Here is a 24,025-nt window from a genome sequence, read left to right as displayed (position 1 = left end):
GCAAGAAATTTTCAATTGCACAGTATTGTGCAATAGCAAGAAATCTTCAATTGCACAATATTGTGCAATAGCAAATATTTTCAATTGCACAGTATTGCACAATAGCAAGAAATAACTAATTGCACAATATTGTGCAATAGCAAGAAATTTTCAATTGGTGTTATCTTTCTTTGTCCAGAATAGTAGTTTAATCAACTTAAATCATTGTTTTATACAATATACAATGTATATTCACTTTTACTACCAACTGATAAATTAAAACAATCTTTACCATTCAGTGATAACAAGCACTTTATTTTACATTTTAATATTTAATGATGTATTTAAATGAGTAGTTATTGTTGCAAACTCCATTAGAAATTTGAATTGAGATCAGTTTTGGAAAAAGAGAAAGGGGGATGTGAAAAAAAATTGGGGGGGGGGTTCAATTTTTCTCATTTCAGATTTTGTAAATAAAAAGAAAATTTCTTCAAACATTTTTTTGAGAGGATTAATATTCAACAGCATAGTGACTTGCTCAAAGGCAAAAAAAATATTATAAGTTCATTAGACCACATTCATTCTGTGTCAGAAACCTATGCTGTGTCGACTATTTAATCACAATCCAAATTTAGAGCTGAATCCAGCTTGAATGTTGTGTCCATACTTGCCCCAACCGTTCAGGGTTCAACCTTTGCGGTCGTATAAAGCTGCGCCCTGCGAAGCATCTGGTTTGTGGATAGTTGTCTCATTGGCAATCAATAATTACCACATCTTTTTTTTTATATTGACCTATTCATTTGTCTGTAAAAAAAAACCAGCCAGTTGTCATCTTCACTTCACACACACACATATGCGAATATCAATATATGCTTACGAGACATGTTGCATTGTTAAACTAATTACGGTATGTGAAAATCAAGACTTGCATAAAAAATATCCCAATATTAGAGACAATGGCGTCATTTTTCCTCACAGCTTTCAGCTCTTTGATTTGAAGTTGGGTAGCATTTTGTGACAGCTTAGTTGGAGGTGGTATTATGTTGTCTATCGTGTAATTTTCTTTACTGTCCTAAATTGTAGTGTATTTCTAATAAGAATATCTGGCAAGAATTGCACCCGTGAGAGCACTACCAAGACTGGACTGACATACAGACAGACAGACACTGGACGCTCGGTATTTCCATGCATCACACAATGTGTTACACAGGGGAGAGGTTAAGGGGTGGGCAAAAATTACTTAAATGAACAATACATGTATATTGGCATGCCAGAGATACATAGATCTTTACCAAATTAGCAAATTCATATCTTTTTCAGTTGCAACATACAGAATCTAAGTGTCTTTTTTCTCGCTAAAGACTTTGATGCTGTTGTTTTTGAATATGCTAGTAATTTATAATTTTAACTTTGCTTTGCATGTACAATTATTTACACCAGAATGTTGATAACTAAGGTAAAATTGCTGAAAGACCCCTCCTAAATTATAGAAATCTATCATTTAACATTATTCATATTTTTTTTTAATATTGTTTGGAGATATAACCTTGAAAAATGCCCATGACACATCCAAGGTGAATTAATATTGGCATAATTTACTTGAATGCAGTTGGACGCTGTTGAAACATTTATTCTGTGATTTTATAGGTACATATGAATACAAAAATATCTTAAAAATTGGTTTAATTTCAAAACTTTTTAACCCAAAACTCCACTACACTTTTTTTCCTAACTCCACTCAAAAACTCAAGCACTCCACAACTCCACTCCACTCCACCTTTTAGTACATGCCGAATTTGACAGCTCATTCATTTTTTGTGGTTTGTCATTTCCACAGAGATTGTTTTGCCCTAAACCCTCAGTCAAGCCTGAAGATTTATTGACTTTGAATGTTTTTCATAATTATCATGTTACAGTATCAGGGTTTCCCCTGGGTCAATTATTTTTTTCGTCACCTCTTTCGCCAAAACAATATATTTTTCGCCACTTTATTTTTTTTTTCGCCATGTGACACAGATATATCTTTCTTTTGAATTCCCCTCCCTCAAACCTAAATAAGATTACTTTGCCCAATTGCTGTCTAAGATTACTTTCTAAAACTATTCTTACGGTCTGTATTGTAATAAATAAAAATACTAAACATTTACCTTATAAATAAAAGAACTGTATTAGGAAAATTAATTATATTTTGAACAACTTTAAAAGAAGGGGGCCACTTACTTTTGAAATTAAAGAAGATATAAATCCTGGAATATATGTGGGGAAAGTTTTTAAAAAAATAATAACATGTGTCCTTTTGTACTAAGAATTGTTTTTTTTTACAACAAAAGTTTTGTTATCACTTAACATTGATCCCTCATGTAAGGTGTAGTCATAACATTGAAGGGTTATTTTCATTCGAGGGGTTGTTCCCAATCTTTTGAATAAATTTCTTCATAACGACAGTTTTCTTTTCTAGACCATCGTAAATACATGTGTAAGTACAACTATCATGGTAGGTATAGTGTCCGGCTGGGATCGTGGTTTTTCGAGTGATTTGGTCCATTTTTTTCGAGTGTGGTTCGGGCTTTTTCGAGTGATAAAACATGCGATAAGTTCAATTAACGGCTATTTCGTAATTATAACAGTTTTAAACATTACTACGCATCGTATTACTACGCATCGTATATTGAATACTATATATGTTTTGATCAACAAAGAAGCTCAATTTCCTTGTATTTGATAAATAAATCAGTATTTATTATTGTCCCGGTTTTTTCGAGAGCAACTGTGAATTCGTCCTGGTTTTTAGACAAATGGTCCGGGTTTTTTTACAGAAAATTGAAGGTATTCTAGGTATTCTACTTTTTTCTAGTTTATAACTGTAATTAAGTGAAGGACAATATCATATGTGACCAGCCACGACATATCCAGGCTTATGGTAGTAGAACGTCATTGTGAGAAAAAACGCCGTTAACTATATGTGACTAACTACATTTGTGTACTTCCAGGCTTAGGAGGATACCTTGTCTAAAATTTTCTTTTTGTATATTTATCTATATAATATTCCGAAACAAAACTCTCTGTCATGTTAGTATGAAATATATTTGTTCTAATAGCAATGAAACGAGTCATTTCTAATACCGGTATGAAAATGAGACTGTTCTAAGACGACTTTTATTTATTGATGGAGCTAATATATAAAATACAAAATTATTGTATTTATTGGCTCTTAGTAATGTTCAATAGCGTATTTGAATAAAATTTCAAAGAATTAAATTTACTACAATACAAACAATTCTTAGCTCTGTTTTAGAACATGTAATTTAAACTTGTTGAAACGAAATTAGTTTAAAATTTGTCAAAGTAAGCTTTAAGAATTCCTTTTTTTTTTATATTTGTCTTTTAATTTGAATTTATCATGCATGTCTCTAAACCTAGTATGCGACGCGTAACAGTTTATAAGTCTTGGTGTTCTCATATATGCATTTGATACGGTGCATTTATCATGGATATATTTAAGACTCTATTTATGAAAGAAAATCTATAGAGCAGATCATTTTTTTTTTTTTTTTTTTTTTTGTAGCTCTATTTTAGAACATGTAATTTAAAATTGTTGAAATGAAGCTAGTTAAAAATTTGTCAAAGTAAGGGTTAAGAATTCCTTCTTTTAATTTAGATTTATTATGCATGTCTCTATACATAGTATACGACGCGTAACAGTTTATAAGTAGGTGTTTGTTATGGATATATTTCTGACTCCATTTATGAAAGAAAATCTATAGAGCAGAGAATTTTGATTTTTTTTTTGTATCAATTTAAAATGTAGATTCAAATATTTTTCGCTTCAAACGAAAAAGTAAAACTTCTTCAATGATGTATAGTTCGGCGTCCGCAAAAAAGAAGTCAAGGAAAGTGTTTCTCTTCTTCATAAATACGTATTTTATTGAATCTAGATATTTATTATGTTGATAATGTTTCTTACAATGATGTCCTACCTCCATAAGCCTGGAAATGTCATGGAGGGTCACATATATTCCCTATAAGTCATCAAAAACATATCAAAATGAATCTTTCTTCAATTTAATGCAAATATTCTGTTTGGAAAATGTTATACAACTATTTTCCGGAGATTAATAATAGAAACCTATGAATAAAAAAACATAAAAAACACACACACTTAATCCATCCCATTTTTATTGTCATTAAGGTAGATAGGGTGTCTTCCTCCATCTTGGATTTTGAAATACTAGAAAACAAGGTCTAGATCTTTGATGAAATGTGCAAATTTTTATAGTAGTAGGTAATTCATGTGTAAGAGTTTTCATTATAGTATAGAAAATGCCATGTTTGATCATATTTATGATTGTATTTTACAAAAATAAGAATCCTTTTGTTTGATTCATTTTTTTCCAACTTTGTCAAATAAGGGGAGGCAACTCAAATGCAAGGGCAGATAATCCAGATAGTGTTACTTTTACAATAGAATGTGTTAGGAATTTACCCATTTTTAGATGTAGCAAGAAAACGAGTCCGGTGACCCCATTTTTTCTTTTTCTTATCTGAAAGCATAAAATTGAAGCTCTCTTCTCATATTTTATCTCAAAATTCTATGGTGTAGTTTGCGTTTTATGGCGGAAAAATGGGTTTTCCATGCATAATCTATACAAAATCTTGACAATTTTGAACAACCTGTAGCGTGAAAATAAGTCCGGTGACCCATTCTTTTTATTAATGTTTTTAAACAAGCAGGATATGAACTACATTTTGGCAAATTATTAAAAGATTCTATGGATTATAATTTAGACACCCCATCTACCTTAAACACAAAATTTGAATAAAATTTCAGATAAAATCAACAATGATATGAATACATGTAGTTCATTAGCCTAAATATGATCCTTTAGCAATGATAGACAAATACAAAATGTGTATTGCATATGCTATCACCAGCTAGATTGTGCAGTGCTTCGAACAACACCAGGATCACCATTTTAATGTCTTGATTAATATTCAAATTTTCTACGTTTTAGACCCTTTTCTTTAACTGAAAGGAAGTTATCATGGTTTTTAGTTGCTGTATGGCCAATTATTATATTTGTGTAATCAGACTCCTGCTCACAGTTGTAGCATTTAGTCATTTTCGGTTTCCATTTCTTAAACAATAAAATAAATAATACAAGATACAAGACAAATAGATCATGAAATATCTAAGATGTATACTTTTTTAAGAACATACATCTCATCTAATACAATATATGCATGTACGTCTCAATTGGAATAGTCTATGCTTATGTTCCGGACCATATGAGTATCAGGACCATACGCGTATGGTCACGACCATATGCGTATTTTCATATGGTCAAACTGTACGCGTATGGTCGGACCATATGATAGATATAGGAAGATGTGATATGAGTGCCGATGAGACAACTCTACATCCAAATAACAATTTATAATGATAAACCGTTATAGTCCAAGGTACGGCCTTCAACATGGGGCCTTGGCTCACACCGAACAACAAGCTATGAAGGGCCCTAAAAAAAGTGGTTAATAGATCCTTTAAGTGACATGTAACGAACGCCATTCAACCATATCATTTTGTCATTACAATCAAAATCTTTATTAATTAGTCCTTTGATGTCGATAGGCATAAAATGCAATCAGCTGATTATTGATTTTCTGTCAAAATCTTAACGAGTTCAAGGTGAATTCCGAGTAATGTCTGACCAGGTAAAGACCGCGAGAAATAAAAAAAAAAAAAAAAAAAGTAAACAAACAAGATGGTTGAAAATAAATCGTTATATATATATTTCTTTCGCCAAATTCTTTCGCCAATGACGAATTTTAATCCCCACAATTATTATTTTTTCGCAAATTGCGAAAATGGCGACCGCCAGCGGAAACCCTGTACAGTATTGTCATTTACTTTATACCACAAACATTTTATATTGGCAAGTCTTATCCTTTTGTCAACATTATTTTTTTTATCAAAATGGGAAAATGACAAAACACAGTAAATTGTATTTAAAATCTCTTCATCATCAATAAAAGTTCTAAAAATTGGATTATCTTGCCTTCAGACAGACTATAACTGAAAACATGTAATTACGCTTTGCAATTGGCAATCTATTACAACAGTTGCATTGCAGCACACATTTCAAGACACAAAGAATAGTCATAATTGTGCGTTCCTATAATGGTATGATGTTGTCGTTGTTGTTGAAGACATCGTTGGAAGACACATGTGGTTACTAGACAATACTGTAAATTCAGAAATGATTGCGTGCATTTATTAATGGGATTTTGTCATTTAAGACTTAAATGCGATTCTAATTTTTACAATTTTGAGAAAAGTCCTGTTTAATTCATATAAATATTTCAAATTGTGAGTTTAAATTATTGCGTTTACAACTCTGTCGCATTTTTCACAATAATAAAAACCTGACAATAATTTCTGAATTTACAATCACTTCAGTAAGTGAATGGATCTCTTGGAAATTTTACCAGAAGGTTCAATACCACAGAAAGAAGGTAGTCAGGGTAAACTAATTTATTATTTATAAACAGTTTTAAAATTAATATTCAATGTATCATTTATGTAACAGCTGGAGATATTTGAGGAATTGTCATGTTGTATTCTGATCACATTGTCACTCATAAGAACGTAATCATTACATTTCTCTTGATAGCCTATCTATTTATACATCAAATTGATTTTATATGAATTTTGTATATTCCCCATTAGAATATAATTCAATTAGCTGACAGAAGGTGTGATGATAATTGCTATAATTGTTCATTTTTACCTGTAAATGTTACACCTTTCTGACGTCATAGTTTTATCTCTATAGATATGGGTAGGAGACAACACTAGCATAGGAAGTGCATGGGCACAGAAGATACTGAACTGTAACCAAGATAAATACATGTAGGTAGTATATTTTACTTGTATTAGAGCGTGACTTCATTTTTAATATGTATACATATAAATAAGTTGTCAGGAAATAGTATTTTCTTTTAATTTTTATTTAAAATGAACAAATATTTCAACGCTTAGAGTACAAATGCACCTATATATTGAATTAGTTTAGTGATGAACCTACTTCTTAACTATTGTACAATTATTGTACCATAATTTTACCATCTTGTCCCCTTCCCCACCTAATGTGACCTTAAGGTTTGTACTTACAGGAGCATCAGGATCTGTTTAACTTTCCTAATCTTCTCAGATAACCCCAGTTTTTGGTAGGGGTCATATTGCTCAGTTTTTATACGCCCGTCAAAATTTTGACGGGACGTATTATGGTATACAAATGTCCGGTGTCCGTCCGTCCGTCTGTCCGTCCGTCCGTCCGTCTGTCCGTCTGTCCGGCGTAAACATGTCGCACCGTAACTTGAGAACGACTTATCCAAATTTCATGAAACTTAATATAGTTGTTTCTTATGATGGTCAAATGATCTGTATACTTTTTGGTGAAAATATGATTTAAACTTTTTGAGTTACGGCACTTTGTAACTAAAACAGGGGTGTGTTTTTTTTCACATGTCGCACCGTATCTCAAAAACGTTTCTTGATTATTGCTTAAAACTTTACACACTTCTTAGATATATTAATCTTAATATCTGTATACTTTTTGGTGATGATTCAAAATTTCATTTTTGAGTTTTTGAGTATTTTATAAAAAAGGGGGAGGTTTTTTTTACATGTCGCGCCGTATCTCAAAAACGATTTATGATTATTGCTTAAAACTTTACACACTTCTTTGTTATATTAATCTAAAGATCTGTATACTTTTTGGTGATGATTCAAAATTTCATTTTTGAGTTATTGAGAATTTTGTAAAAAAGGGGGAGGGTTTTTTTACATGTCGTGCTGTATCTCAAAAACGATTTATGATTATTGCTTAAAACTTTACACACTTCTTTGTTATATTAATCTAAAGATCTGTATACTTTTTGGTGATGACTCAAAATTTTATTTTTGAGTTATTGAGTATTTTGTAAAACAGGGAAGGGTTTTTTTTTACATGTCGCGCCGTATCTCAAAAACAATTTATGATTATTGCTTGAAACTGTACACACTTCTTTGTTATACTAATTTAAAGATCTGTATACTTTTTGGTTTGATTCAAAATTTTATTTTAGTGATATTTGTAAAAAAAAAAAACAGGGTGGGGGGGGGGGGGGTGGGGTTTCACATGTCCGGCCGTGTCTCAAAAACAATAAATGGTTATTGCTTAAAACTTCCTCAGAAACTATTTATGATTATTGCATAAAACTTCCACACAAGACGTCGGGCGTATCATGCGCTCATGGCGCAGCTGTTTATTTAGTTTTGTTTTGTTGTGTGTACTGCTTTTTGTCTGTTTGTCCTTTTCTTTTGTAGCAATGGTGTTGTCAGTCTATTTTTCAATTTACAAGTTTCACTCCTATACAGATCTCCTATTGTACTATAAATTTGATGTACCAGTTTTGTACCTCCAAAGTGGTTACTATTACTAACAACCATAATTTGATAGGAACTTTGACTGAAAGTGAAATTACACCTAATTGACAGTTTTTTCACCTATGTTTATTATATGATCCAAACAAAATTTTCAGTTCTGTGTTTAATTTGTAAATATATTCTTTTTTTTTATATTGTTCCATAGCATGCTGATTGTTGAGTTTAAAAAAAAAAACCTTGTAAGATTTCTGCTGCAATTTTACTAAATGCAAAATGTGTGAATTTGGGTATTTGTGACAGTGATAATTTAAAGAACAGTCAACTGGACTGATACAAAAAAGTTTTTAACCTATACTGTATGCATTAAATATGTTAAAAGTACAAAATAGGGAAATATTCCTAAAATGCCATATTTTTTTAAAAAATAAGGGCAGTTTATTTAAAGATGTGAAACACAGTACTACATGTATATGTTACCTTTTATGCATAAATAAAAGATGTCAGATTCAAAATTTATTGAAGTTGACAAAATCATAGTTCAAGTGGTCACATCATAACACTTTTATACATGTGTATATTCATTTAAAAATTTGTTCATCCATATACGTAATTGCTTAGTTTAGTATGACACTTGATACAGAAATAATCTTCATTTCAACCTATATTTAAGGTGGTATGGGTGTCTTCCACCATCTTGGATTGTAAAAAACAGAGAACCTAAGGTCTAGATTTTCTATCAAGTTAGCAAAATTTGATGCAGGAATGCAGATATTTAATGTGAATTTTCATTTAAAAGAACCAATTTATAAGAATATAACTTTAACTTAAAAATATTAATATTTTTACCAGTGTACATTATTTTTGGTTGTTCTTATATATATTTTTAATTGGCATTTTAATGGGAGGCAACTCTTAAACAGTGCATTTTCTGAAGGAATCTACATGGAATTTTCCTATTTTGTATTTGAGCCCGAAAAAACGTACAGTGACCCCTTTTTTTTCTTTTGATATTCTCAAAGCATTGTCTGAAAGCTATCTTTTCCTAATTTATTTTACAATTGTATCATTTTGTTTAGATTTTGATCACAAAATGGTGTTTTTTCCTGAATAATCTATACAAAATGTGCCATTTTGTCACAACCTGTAGCTTCAGAAAATGCGAGGTGACCTATCCTTTTTATTATTTTTTTGAACATGTATCCATAGATAATACGTTTTGGCAAAGTATGAACAAATTCTATCATTTTTATTTTAGACTCCCATATATATCACCTTAAATAATTAAATTTGTAATCAATTATAGAAACATGTGCTACCAGCTAGTCATTGGAGATCAAAAAAAGATTTGAAATTAATATTATTAGACCAGTCTTTATGCTAGGGGAATATTCATTGGTCTAGAATTTTAGGATTTAAAGAAGCCCGTTTTATGCCGTCACACAATCAACTGAAATAAAGGTAATATCCATTATTTTCTGATCCTTAAGCATGTTAAGCCAGCAGCAATCTATCTGTAATTCTGAAAATAACATTTACTGCAATCTTCACTAAGTACTTGAATTTGACAGAGAGGCATGAAAGAATGAAAAAAAGGATTTCTGTAAAAGCTATCATTAACTTTTAAAAATATTTTTAAACCAAGAATACAAAATATGATCGTGAATAAAAGTAATTAATAAGAGTGGACTTTGAACTTTAACAGAAAAGATATATTCATGCAATTTGTTGCAAATGTTGCATGATTCATGCTTTTCTACAGACTCCTATAGCCATTGTCAGACAAGACTTTTATATATTTGATATACATTGTATATGTGTTGGTGAGTTATACTTTTAACTTCTGATTATCTTTGATTACTATAATTATGTTATGCTATTACAATTAATATAACATCTGAAAACATCTACAGTTTTATTGCTACATAGGTATAGATGAATTTACAATAAATTCTTTTTAAAAAAAATGTAGGGTTTGAGTTATCTCCCCTTATCTATTATATTTTTATTTTTTTCATTTTTGAATCAATAGTAATTGGATAAAAAAAAAATATAATGAAAAATGTGTATTTTTTTTTTTTAAATAATGAATTGATGCTACATCAAATTTACTAATTTCAGAAAAAAAGGTTGATGTGGACTTTATAATTGAATAGAAAATATATAACTGAGTTTTTTTCCTGAAAAATGAAAAATGTAAAAATGTTTAGAAAATTGAATGAAAAGAAACATACAGCTGTGTAAGAAAGATTTAATTGTACATTTCTTTGCATTATAATTCTCATTGTTGAATCTAATTGATTTTGTTTGTATCAGTACAAAGTTAGACCATGAAAATATATGGTCATTGTAAATATCATGCTGTTTACCCATTGAATATAACTGATTGCTAAAAATATTACATATAAACTGATATCTACCCCCTGGCTATTTAGTGTGCATGTCAATGAAATCCATAAACTTTGCAAAATACATTATGTGCAACATCTTGATTTATTATCTCTATTGTAATTTTACTGACTATGATAAACATTTTAATCCCAGTTTCTAATCAGTTGTTAAGGTCATGTGATAGCTTTCAAACTTTTTCCTACTGCTAAAAGTGTGTTTCTGACAGGATTTTAAATTTATTTGTGACCCATATCATTTATTATATTTTTGAAAAAAAGGATAGTGAAATCTTCATTTTGGCAAAGTATTAGAAAATCCTATCTTAGGAAATATATACAGATGATCCATCTTAAAAGTGTGTTTCTAACAGGATTTTAATTTATTTGTACTTTTATGCTATTCATTTTGGTAAGAAAAGTATTTCATTTTATTTAAATGATCATGGTACGTGTGATTAATGTCAGAAATAATTTGTATTGATTAATCATTGCACTCTTCTGTCACTGGGGTAATTTATTTATTTTTTTTATGTTCATTTTCGGAATTGTCCTTGAGCAAACACCTTGTTCGTTTACATTGTGCTACACCTATGGGTAGTATATTCATGTTTGACTGAGAGTTAGGACAACAATGGACCATTGATTTCAATTTATTGCATGTTTGGTATTGCAAAATTTGTTGTAATCTTCATTTATGCTTTTAAAATGTAAGTAACTAAATGTGATAACCGCTTGTGTTTCATGGGTATGTTTTGCACTGACTTTTAACTGATGTATCAATTTGAATATCAATAACATGTGGGAAATACAATTTGTTTTACCTAAACTAGAGGGAAATGAAAAGTTGGCTCTATCCCACAACTTCTTTATTCTTATTCCATTACATATAATTACTAGGTTAATATAGATTAGCCATTGTACTTTTCTTTCAAGTTAACAAATTCAATCTCTGATTGAAAACTATTTTATGCTAGTGATTTATGTGTTAATAATGAGGGTTTACCTGTATTTGACCGCAAGATTTTTTTTTGAAAGGTTGTTGTAAAAGTTCAAACTTATAAAATTGTGAAAAAATTTAAACAAATCCAAACGTCTACTTTATTTTAGTCTCTTGTGAAAAGGGATCATACAGTTCTATAATTATACCTTCTCCTTTTATAACATGTAAAAATTAACCTAGTGTGATCGAATGTATAAAAAAAAAGCTTCAATGGGATTGTGAATTTTAAGGATGTGAATAAAGACACACTAAGAAGAACAGGAAATGTGTCACTTCCCTGTTTATTGTGATAACAAGTCTAAAATTGATACAGGGTGAGTGTGGTTTTGATCATTCTATAGTACTGCATGTGAAGTTGTTTATTTTCATGGTTTGTAGAAAATATCATATTTTCTTTGATACTAGATTTCAGCTTTGCTCAAAATTTCCGTTCAAGCATATATGAAATATTAATATTTGATTGACAATTGCATTTCATGGTTCAGGCATCTATCAATGAAATTATTGAAAAATGATGAATCAACAATACTGGGTAGGCGTAGTTTAATCAGTCATAGTAAAGTATCAGTCCGAAAAGCGAAAAGCGTTTTTAATCCCTCGGGTTTAATCAGTAATGTTGGATTTTCTTATCTTTATTTTATCATGTTTATAAAATGATGAAAATATTTTTAGTCTTGAATATGATAAGGCCAAACAATAAAGTATGTATGATTACTGTCATATGCTGAAAAAAAACAGGATAGGTTGGTTATTTTTTTTTTTTATTTTTTTTACATTGAGTCTAGGGGAGCAACTTTGTGACTAACAGCCCAAAGTTCAAATTCCTAAATCATAATAGTCATATGTTATTATGTACTATATGCTTATCTTGTGTATCTTTGTTGACATGAATAATCATTGATATGGTTATAACTATTAATAATCTCTTTTACAAAACATTGACTTTTTTCTAAATATAAAGCGTTTTCTACCCAGGAATAGATTACATTAGCTATATTTGGCAAACCATTCAGAACTTGGGTCATCAATGCTCTTTAACTTCCTTCTTTATTTGGCTTTATTAAATATTTTTATTTTGATTGTCATTGACAAGTGTTTTGTAGATGAAATGTGTGACTGGCATTCACATTTTCATCCCCAGGTATCTATGATGAGTTTATTTATGAGAAAGGAGCTGTAGGCTAAAACTCTATGCTACAGTAAATTATGACAAAACTGTATACACATCAATGATGGAATTTAATTCAATAGATTGTTACGCAAAAGTATTGTAAAATTCTGTTATGTGGTGTAAAAAAGTTATTAGTTCCAAGGACAATGATATCAGTATTGATAAATTATTTAAAGAAAAGAATCGAAATCAATGAATTGACAAGTTTATCTCAGAGTTGTATTACATATATAAAAAAGTATAATTTCAATATGTATGGCATGTCAGTGCAGTGCTAAGTTGTAAAGTCCACACAATTTTATCGGGAACAATTTCCATTTCTAATTTCAGATCAACCAACTTATCAAAAACCATGGCTATGATTACCAGAAAAAAATTGAATGAGTACAATTATTTTCATTTCTAATTTCAGATAAACCAACTGTTTCATTTTTAATAATAATTTCAAATAAACCAACTAGTCTCAAACCATGGCTATGATTAATAACTAGAAGATATTTGATTGTGTACAATTTCCATTTCTAATTTCAGATTAACCAACTAATCCAAAACCATGGCTACGATTAAGAGAAGGAACTTGATTGTGTACCCTTATTTTCATTTCTAATTTCAGATAAACCAACTATTTCATTGCTAATAATATTTTCAGATTAACCATTGAACTAGTCTCAAACCATGGCTATGATTACTGGAAGATATTTTATTGTGTACAATTTTCATTTCTTATTTCAGATCAACCAACTAATCCAAAACCATGGCTACGATTACCAGAAGGATGCTCAACGTTAGACATTGTCTTACAGTGTTATTACTGCTAGCCATTTTGTTGATCTTCTGTGTCCTAAGTGGGGGATTGAGTTCTCCAGATAGTTCTTTCGATCCTTATGAGGCCTATGGAAAATGGCCAACAATTATCATGTATATTATGAGGTACATGACACTAATTCCACTTCCATTGTCCATCTGCAACTTTCTAGGAATTGTCATGTTTAACACTCATCCAAGAAAACCAAAGTTAAAAATGTCCACATTATTTGGTCCGTTCATTTGTTTCCGTGTTGTGACTAGAGGAACATATCCAGATTTAGTGAAGCGAAATGTTAGTAGGAATATTGAAATGTGTTCATTGGTTGGTTTGGATAATTATATATTCGAAGTTGTAACAGACAAATCAATTGACATGCAGAAAAGTACACGTGCTCGTGAACTTGTTGTGCCATCAACATACACTACTGCCAATGGTACGCTTTACAAAGCTAGGGCGTTACAATATTGTTTAGAAGATGGAGTCAACATGTTATCAAATAACGATTGGATAGTTCATCTGGATGAAGAGACTTTATTAACCGAATCTTCTGTCATAGGAATTATTAATTTTATTCATGAAGATAAATACCAGCTAGGTCAGGGAGTCATTACTTATGCTAATGAAGAAATTATCAGTTGGATTACTACCATAGCAGATTTAGTGCGAGTTGGAATAGACTTTGGAATTTTAAGATTTAGCTTAAACTATCTACATAAGCCTCTATTTAGCTGGAAAGGAAGTTTCGTAGTTGTAAATGCAGGAGTTGAAAGAAAAGTCACTTTTGATTTTGGAATAGATGGAAGTATTGCAGAAGATTGTTTTTTTGCATTGACAGCTTGGAAAAGTGGTTATCAGTTTGGATTCATTGAAGGAGAAATGTGGGAAAAGAGTACGTTTTCACCGATGGATTATATTCGACAAAGAAAACGTTGGGTTCAGGGAATTATAATGACTTTATTATGCCCATCTATACCTCCGAGGTACAAATTTGGCATATCTTTCATGGTACTTGGTTGGCTATCAATGCCATTTACCGTACCAAACATTATATTGGTGCCACTGTGTCCACTACCCATGCCACAAATTGTCAATTGTTTATGTGGTTTCATGGGTGGGGTCATGCTATTTCTATTTGTATTTGGTTCAACAAAATCTTTTAACTATAAACGTTTAGGTGTAGTAAGATTTTTATTTCTCTGTATATCACCGATTTTATTACTTCCTGTTTGTATAACTATGGAAACATGTGGTATTGTATTAGCGCTACTGTCTCGGAGATCTGGTGGATTTCACATTGTTGCTAAAGAAGTGTCAGGACATGTATTGGACGTTTAAATTTAAATCATTGCTATATATTTATTTTGTTTTTTATGTCTTGTACAATGTACTTATAGTAAATACATGTTGTATCAAAGTACTGATACAAATTACCTTATTTTGTACTCCACTTAGAGGAAAACTAATGTATACTGTAATTTATTTGAGAGATTAGTTCAATTTTTCTGCCAATCTAAATCTTTGAAAATATATCAATACTATTATCAGGGAGGCCTCAACGTCTTGATCTCAAAGTTATTGAAAGCTATAAAAATTTATCAAAAAGGGTACTGTAAATTCAGAAATTATTGCTTGCATTTATTATTACTATTTTTGAAAAATGGACAAAAGATATGAATATTTATTGCAATTTCAGAAGATTGTGCATACAGATATTTGTTTCAGATTTCAGTCAAATTATTTCCATTTATAAAAACCTTGCAATAATTTCTGAATTTACAGTACTATGTTACTAGTAGTACATGTAATCAATTTTTTCGCAATCTTTCCAGCTTGGAAACATAGTGATTTTAAGCAAAATATATGAAAGAGGGTACAAATTTTGTGTACCGGAATCAACTCCTACAGTTTTCATTACAGTTTCTTCACATTTCACAGAAAGATTGTACATCGTACATATGTTTTAGTTGTTTATCTGCTATTATGGAATTTTTTGAGGATGTTTTTTTCATTTTTCCAGACTTTGGAGCCTTTTTTTTCTTCCCATCAAATTCATTTTGTTTTATAGCTTTAAGTAAAATAAATCAAAATTAAATCATGGAGTAGGGTACATTTGAAAGTGTCAATTTTTATTTTGAATCCATGTATGAATAGATTATTTTCTTTATAAACTCATCTTATTGTAACCAGATTTATTCTTAAAACTTCTCTGCCGTAGAATGGAAATTGGTATATTTGCCTACTGAGTTGATACTAGTATAGGCCACAGTGGAAATAAGGGTGTTAAGTGGTTTGGTTTCATCTTTCTATGTTTACATGAACTGATAATCTGAGGTTTATCTATTCTGGAACATAATTCTCATTGTAGACATTGCAGAAGGCAGTTTGTTTGACTTGCTTAGTGCTAACCAAACATTATTTGTAGTATATATATTAACCCCTCCGAAGTATTGAGAAAAAAACATGTGTTTTATTATTTTGCCTTGTTGTTCAACTTGCTTAGTGCTTAGCAATCCTTATTTATAGCATATTAATTTCCGCCTTTTCACACCCAAATATTTAAAGAAAAGAATGTATATTTTTTTATTTTATTTTGCCTTGTTAGATCTCTAATTGAAATATTTTTACATTCCAGTTTAGTTTTTGAATTTGCTTGCTATTATATTGTTTTATTTTCAGATTTTTATAAACAAGATTGAGTTTAGTTTTATTATGACTGATGTCTATAAACAGCAGTATTTGTTATTGAATCTTCAAATAATGTACATGTATGACATGTATGATATATTTTAAGAATTTAGTTTTATACAACATTAATCACTGAAGAAAAATATATATTTACATAAAACCAAGGATATGTTCTGTTGCTGTCTTTTTTTATTACAGCTATTGCATGTTAAATGTTGGCCAAACTAGATACATTTAGAAGTTTATTGTTAACCTTAAAATGAACAGCCTATGCAGCCCTGTATAGCGCCTTTGAGTGCTTTCAATCAACCTTTTTTCCAACCTTAAATTTTACTGAACCTATCACCTTTCTTAATCATGTTAATCATATTAATACATGTTATATTGTAATCAGAGTAAAAAATTAACTTTTTTTTTTTATTTTGTTGAAGAAATTATTAATGAGTACAATTGTTATATATATGGGTTTTATTTTTATTTTCACAGATACTCTTTATGTTGAAAGACTATTTCGGGTATTTGTTTGCCATAATTTTCTAGTCAGAAGGTGCTACATCTATATGTTTATTTTTAACTGAAGAAAAATCGTTTCCATTTTTCATTCTTTTCAAAACTAGAGCTAGCATCTCATGCCAAATTTAATGCTGCCAGCTGTTGATTTTGTTACAAGATGTTTTTTTAAAGAATGGGTGATATGAAAATTGACACATGTACTTAATACACAAAAAAATCAGGACATAATTTATTTCTTAGTTTTCAGTAATGATTTGTCTATTGTATTTTCAAGCATAATTTTTGTATAGAGTTGCTTTCATTGACATGATCAATTAATTGAAAGTACATAATTTATTTAAACTATCGATTGGGTGTTTATCCTTACATAACTGACTATGACAAGTATGTGGTATGGGTTTTACTCAAAGATAAAGACCATATAGTGACCAATAGCTGTTAATTTGTATCTGTAGAAATGGTAGAGTTGTCTCATTAGCAATCATACCACATCTTCTTATTTTTATACACATTGCTCTGCAATAATTTTAAACTAAAAGTTTATTGTTTAAAGACTTGCTCACACCAAATATTTCTTGCCAACCACCTTTTTACAGTGTCCATGGGAAATTTATTTTTTCCTGCATACAGAAGATAAACTGATTGTTTTAATTTTACTTTAATTTTGGAAATATATCATGTAAGATGTATAAAAAAAAATTGAAACAAAAACAGTACACCCATATGTTTAAAAGCAACATTAATTCATAAATAATTGAAGGATAAATACAACATGTGTTTAATGTTGTATTTGTACTTGGCTGGAAACAGGTGAATTGCTCTCTAATTCTTGCATTTCACCAGTTTCTTAAACTTACAAATTCAGCTGATATTTGAAAACACCAAAAATGTACTGTCTAGTATAAACATTTTAAGAAGTGTAGATATATTCAGTGTTAATGGTAATAGGGTTTAAATTAATTCACACTTCAGATGAATTTTAATTATGAGAACAATTTTCTATAACATTTTTATAAAGGTCCTAAAATTTTGAGATTGAAGCATTATTTTAATTCAAATTTATTGTCACAGCTATTTTGTTTAGAAGGAGATACATATGTATATTTTTGAGAGGTTAAAGTTCATGATTTTCTTGTTCAAATGCTCTGCACAATGACCATGATGACAGATTAAGTTTCTATTAGCATTTGCATTATAAAGGGAATAATGCTTATGTATTTGAATACTTGCCTATGACAAATTATGATTTTATAGTCACAAATATAGGATTTAAGGTGGTATAAACACTTTCACAAAAATTAATTTGGCTCTTCTAATTTTAATTAAATTTTGACAAAGTATTTACTTTGACCCTTTAACAAAAATATAAAAAATTCAAAAATTTTGAACCAACTGTTTTGTCAGAAAATACACTGGTTATATGGCAGTTTGACAAACACCAATTTTCATCATTAAGAAGCTTAATATTCCCTATACAACACAACGTAATTAAAACGTTTAGCTGACTTTACAGAGTTATCTCTCTGTAGTGTTAGGTACCACCTTAATTGGCAAAAGTAAAATAAATAATTGACATAATCAGTTATAAAAATGCAATACTTGGCCTATGTCAAAGGACTGAAAGGTTCAAGAAGGGTTAAAATTGGCCCTTAGAATTGTATGTTTTTTAATTAGACCATAGTACTACAAAGTTGGCATAGAACTAGTTGTGACCTACAACATGTACAATGTAACTATCAGTACAAAATATAAAATGTACTGTGCATTCATTATTATTCATTGATGACCAATTTTCATGGTTTTCTAAGGTACAGGGTGAACCATGAATTAAAACATTCAATGAATTTCACATTTTCTATAGGCTTTGTAAGCCATAAATATTAGTATCCAATGAATATTCATGAATCTGCAGTAAAAGATTGACATAATTAGTAATGAAAATACAATACAAACTCATTCCTTAAGTTTATTCCCTATAAAGTGTTTATTAAGTGTTTGAATTATATGAAATGTACTGGTATCCATCTAATTTATTTTTATGCCCCACCTACGATAGTAGAGGGGCATTATGTTTTCTGGTCTGTGCGTCCGTTCGTCCGTTCGTTCGTCCGTTCGTTCGTCCGTCTGTCCCGCTTCAGGTTAAAGTTTTTGGTCGAGGTAGTTTTTGATGAAGTTGAAGTCCAATCGACTTCAAACTTGGTACACATGTTCCCTATGATATGATCTTTCTAATTTTAATGCCAAATTAGAGATTTTACCCCAATTTTACGGTTCACTGATAGAAAATGATAGTGCAAATTTCAGGTTAAAGTTTTTGGCTTCAGGTTAAAGTTTTTGGTCAAGGTAGTTTTTGATGAAGTTGAAGTCCAATCAACTTGAAACTTAGTATACATGTGCCCTATGATATGATCTTTCTAATTTAAATGCCAAATTAGAGTTTTGACCCCAATTTTACGGTTCACTGAACATAGAAAATGATAGTGCAAATTTCAGGTTAAAGTTTTTGGCTTCAGGTTAAAGTTTTTGGTCAAGGTAGTTTTTGATGAAGTTGAAGTCCAATCAACTTGAAACTTAGTATACATGTGCCCTATGATATGATCTTTCTAATTTAAATGCCAAATTAGAGTTTTGACCCCAATTTTACGGTTCACTGAACATAGAAAATGATAGTGCAAATTTCAGGTTAAAGTTTTTGGCTTCAGGTTAAAGTTTTTGGTCAAGGTAGTTTTTGATGAAGTTTAAGTCCAATCAACTTGAAACTTAGTATACATGTGCCCTAAGATATGATCTTTCTAATTTAAATGCCAAATTAGAGTTTTGACCCCAATTTTACGGTTCACTGAACATAGAAAATGATAGTGCAAATTTCAGGTTAAAGTTTTTGGTCAAGGTAGTTTTTGATAAAGTAGAAGTCCAATCAACTTGAAACTTAGTATACATGTTCCCTTTGATAAGATCATTCTAATTTTAATGCCAAATTAGAGAATTTATTCCAATTTCACAGTCCTTTAAACATAGAAAATGATAGTGTGAGTGGGGCATCCGTGTACTGTGGACACATTCTTGTTATAATTAAAGACATTCCCTTTTATGGGTAGATATAGATAGTTTCTTTTACCATTTAAATATTTTTAGGTAAAAAATCATGTTACATTCCAAATGAAAAAAATATATTTACTGTTCTAGTGTAAAATTGTACCATATTGATCATGTAATTAGGAAACAAAACCCCAATTATTGTATTGGTAAATAATTTACATATGGTTTGTTTTATTATTTGTAAATTATTCCAGTCTATTTCCAACTGTAAAAAGTTAATTAAATGAAAGTGAAAATCAATCTATTTGTAGTTTGACTCAACCCTATTTACAGAAAAAAACAATTTCTATGCAAATAAATCAAAATGAAATGTATAACAACCAAAAATATCAGTATTTATTTAACATTTTTCTTTATAGACATTTATATATAATGTATAGCTCAGATTAATTCTTTTTGAGAATAGTTTTAATATTAAAGCAAAAAAATAACATATTTTTTTCCTGAGTAAAAAAATAATTTAGAAAAATTTAGCAAATAGAATGTGTATTTATAAATTAATCTTTGAACATTTATATAGCAATTGTCTTGTCATTATAAATTTTAGCACATTAACCTAAGATCGTGAAGATATTGTTAAATTTGATGTTCACAGCTTAAATAGAGTTGTTTCCCCTTGAAAAATTTAGCAGAATTGTCTCCCTTTACCTATTTTCTTTAAAGAATGTTATCTTTTTGATCATTTGATAAGCAGTGACTAATATTGCTATGATATCTTGATTTTAATTTATTTATATTTATAATTTTAAAAGTAATTCAGGCCTTGGTGGCTGATTGCTTAAGTATTTCAAAAATTATTTGGCTTTTTTATTTTTTCTATTTCGAGCGTCTTTTGTAGATAAAACTGATGTCCTGCATAGAAAATTATAATAGGTATCTTTGGTAGATTTTTAAAGACTTTTAAGTTTGTTATTAATAGTCAATGAAACGATAAAGTAAATTAGTGTAAAATTACAGCATGTTTTAGGAGAATTATCACTTCATCGCTTAGTTTTTCTAAGGCCTTCAGGGAGACAAATATTAAAACTGTTTTTGAATAAACTAACATATGCCGGTGAGTGTTTGATGAAAAATGATTTGTTAGTTATTGATTCTTTCATATAGAGTTACAGTTAGGGGTTTATACTGGTAATGTCATGAAGAAAAATGTCCTTGTATGCTAGTATTGATTCTATAATATGGAGGTCATTTTACAAACTTTTATTTTCATATACATGAGAAATTTGAATATACAATTACTTTACTAATATGTGAATGTATTTTGAATACATGTCAAATAATTATCATTCAAGAGTTCTGACAAATTGTAAATATATATATTTGATGCATAGAGGGCATAATGTAATGTTATGGACTTGCATTTTGTTTTTAAAGACCAGACCTGTTTAAATTGATAGTTGTTTTTAATTGAGAATCTATTACATGTATTATAGAGTACCAAGTATATACACAATTTTTAAATAACTTCACTATTGCAATTTTATTTACTGAAAAATGTTTAATGTTTTAAAACCAGTTATTACTTTTAAGTATTGGGTCTCACAGTCTGTCAGAATTTAACCCTAATTGTTTGCTTTGTGCTTGCCATAGTTTGTACTTAAATCAATTTAATTAAATTACAGATCATGTTTCCAAGCTTTGCCTACAAAAATCTGACTTAGCTCAGTTTTACCTTCTGTTCTGGGAATTAAACCAATGAAATTGCAGCCTTCAAATTTATGAAGTGGTGTATTAATCCTACAAAACCAGAGGATCCCAGAAGTTCTTTAAAAAAGAAAGTAGAACAGAGTCTTTTCAGGATCCTTGTAAGCAAAGCTTGGACAGAGGATCTGCATTTTAATCCGATTGTACATATTTTACATAGTTAGTCAGTCAAGTTGTTATAGAAATGGTGCTTTTCATATTTCATTTTATATTTTTTTTATGTGAAGAGCTTCTCTAAGAATGACTGTATGGATATCAAAATACCTAGAATGAACATTTATACTGTTTTAAAACCAATTAAGAATTTATTTCCAATAGCAATTTACAAGATTACCAATAAAATTAAAAAATCATATTTAAAATCAAATCACAAATACTTTAAGACAATGTTAGTTGCTTTAATGCATGCACACTTTCTTTCTGAATTTAAGTTACATGGGCTACTTCTATATCTAAATACGTTTAAGGACATAATAAACAGAATTAGATACGTTTTAATGCAGCAGGCATATTTGTTACAAACAAGAATATCTGCCTTTGAAAGCACAGTCTGACCTTACACAGTCAGTCATGAAAAACCATATACAATTTATTTTTATGTCATTGATTAGTTTGGCAACAGCATTCTAAAGATTGTTGTTCTATATGTATATTAATTTGTCAGCATGTGTTTGTTTTGTATAAACTAGTGTTATTGTTAGCGGTTTTATGCCAGAAAAATTTCATCTTGTCACTGTTTTGCTAGCAAACTTTGCTTATTGCCTTGCCACATTGTTAATTCTTTTGCTGTTTTCTTATTCTTGCTACTAAGTTAAAACGACAAATATTTTGTCTGTTTAAATAATTCTGCTGTTTAAGATGTCCAATACCTTTTCCATACTACTACAGGGTTGGTTAATGACCTTAATTACCAATGAGGGTTTAGGAATAATGAGTGGACGCCCTCATTTAAAATCTGGGAAACATGACCTCATGATCTCAGTGATTAGAAATCACAGCCACAAATTTTTGTTAGAAACCATATATTCAGTCTGAAACAAACAGAAGAAATAAAAATGAAGCTACTGAATCTTGAATAACTTAACATTTGAAATATCTAAGTCTTTTACCATTAGTTCTGTAAACCTTATCAATGGAACTAGATCATACATGATTTAAAAATTACTTAATATAGACATCTGGAAGTGTCATAAGTTTCACTGTACTTGGCTATTGAATCCATCAGACATTCATATAATGCATTTATAAGGATAAAAATCAAGAGTTATTTTTTTCTGATTAAAGGGAGATAACCCAATTTGAAATATTACCCATCTCCCAATGTAAAATGTATTTTTTATTGATGTTTCTATTTTCTTATTCACAGAAGTAACAATCAGGACATTAATTGACCTTTAACTAATGTATTCAATAATGTTAATTTGTTTATAGTTGAGATAGTATTAAGATGAACTCCTGTTGTTTTAAACATGGATATAGTTTCTTGTTGTTGGACAATGATAATTTTGATATTTTGTTAATTTGTAAACCATTAGCAATACCAAACGTATTACATTGTATTACTACTCAATAATTTTACAGATTAGTTTTTATCAAGATTCTCTCAGATATGTATTGTTCTATCAAAACCATTATCATGTTTATGTTTGCTTTTGAATTGTTCAAGTATATTGTTAAAACTTTCTGTTTTATAAAAAAAGTTAAAAATTAAACTTGCTATAATATACAATTTTCCACCATCCAGTCAAGACTTTTTGTAAATTGTGTACCTTGAAAAGGGCACGAGCATTTGATGCAAGTTGAAAATAATATATATTTATGATTTTATTGTGATTTTTAAGACAAAAATTATAGTGTTATGGATCATCATTCAGCATTCGTTTTACAACAATTGTTGTGCTTGTACACTCTAAATGTTTTTTTTATTAGTAAATAAATGAAAGAACATTCTACTTTGTTTTCCCTTTGGTATGTTTTGTCTCTCTTTAGTTGTCAAAACTTAGTCAAGAGAATTGAATTGTGCATAGGTATTTTGCGTCTGGATTTTGGTGTCTCTCTCTCTCTATTACAACTGATTTATTTGCATATGACAAATAACCTAGTGTGATAAGGATACTACTTTATAGCACTATAGGTGATTATTCCCCAGATTTAGAAGGAGGAGAGTAAACAGTTTCAACCCAGTCAGTCCACCCATTCATGTTTCACAATTTTCTAGGTTTCTACAAACTCGGATCTTCCTGATATTAAT

At 29.7% G+C, this 24,025-nt stretch overlaps 1 protein-coding gene across 5 annotated transcripts in view; it reads left to right on the top strand.

Moving 5' to 3' along the window:
- The window catches only part of LOC143042021 (beta-1,4-mannosyltransferase egh-like), a 59,179-nt gene extending 35,455 nt beyond the window's left edge, over positions 1-23,724 (top strand). Inside the window, exons 3-4 of one of the 5 annotated variants that reach the window (XR_012967863.1) lie at positions 6,813-6,889; positions 13,296-13,332. Coding sequence is in view for 4 of the 5 variants with exons in the window: in XM_076214235.1 (XP_076070350.1) it covers positions 13,720-15,108 (1,389 nt within the window). In the remaining variant the exon portion in view is untranslated. Of the gene's footprint in view, positions 1-6,812; positions 6,894-9,496; positions 9,866-11,881; positions 12,109-13,295; positions 13,333-13,697 lie in introns of those variants that run through there. The other 4 variants (XM_076214235.1, XM_076214233.1, XM_076214237.1 and 1 more) reach the window with 4 other exon arrangements.
- The last annotated feature ends 301 nt before the right edge of the window (positions 23,725-24,025 follow it).

Source organism: Mytilus galloprovincialis, chromosome 8, assembly GCF_965363235.1.
Source record: "Mytilus galloprovincialis chromosome 8, xbMytGall1.hap1.1, whole genome shotgun sequence".
NCBI classification, from domain to species: domain Eukaryota; kingdom Metazoa; phylum Mollusca; class Bivalvia; order Mytilida; family Mytilidae; genus Mytilus; species Mytilus galloprovincialis.
The sequence above is the reverse complement of the archived record's forward strand: the minus strand, read 5'-3'. Positions and strand labels throughout refer to the sequence as shown.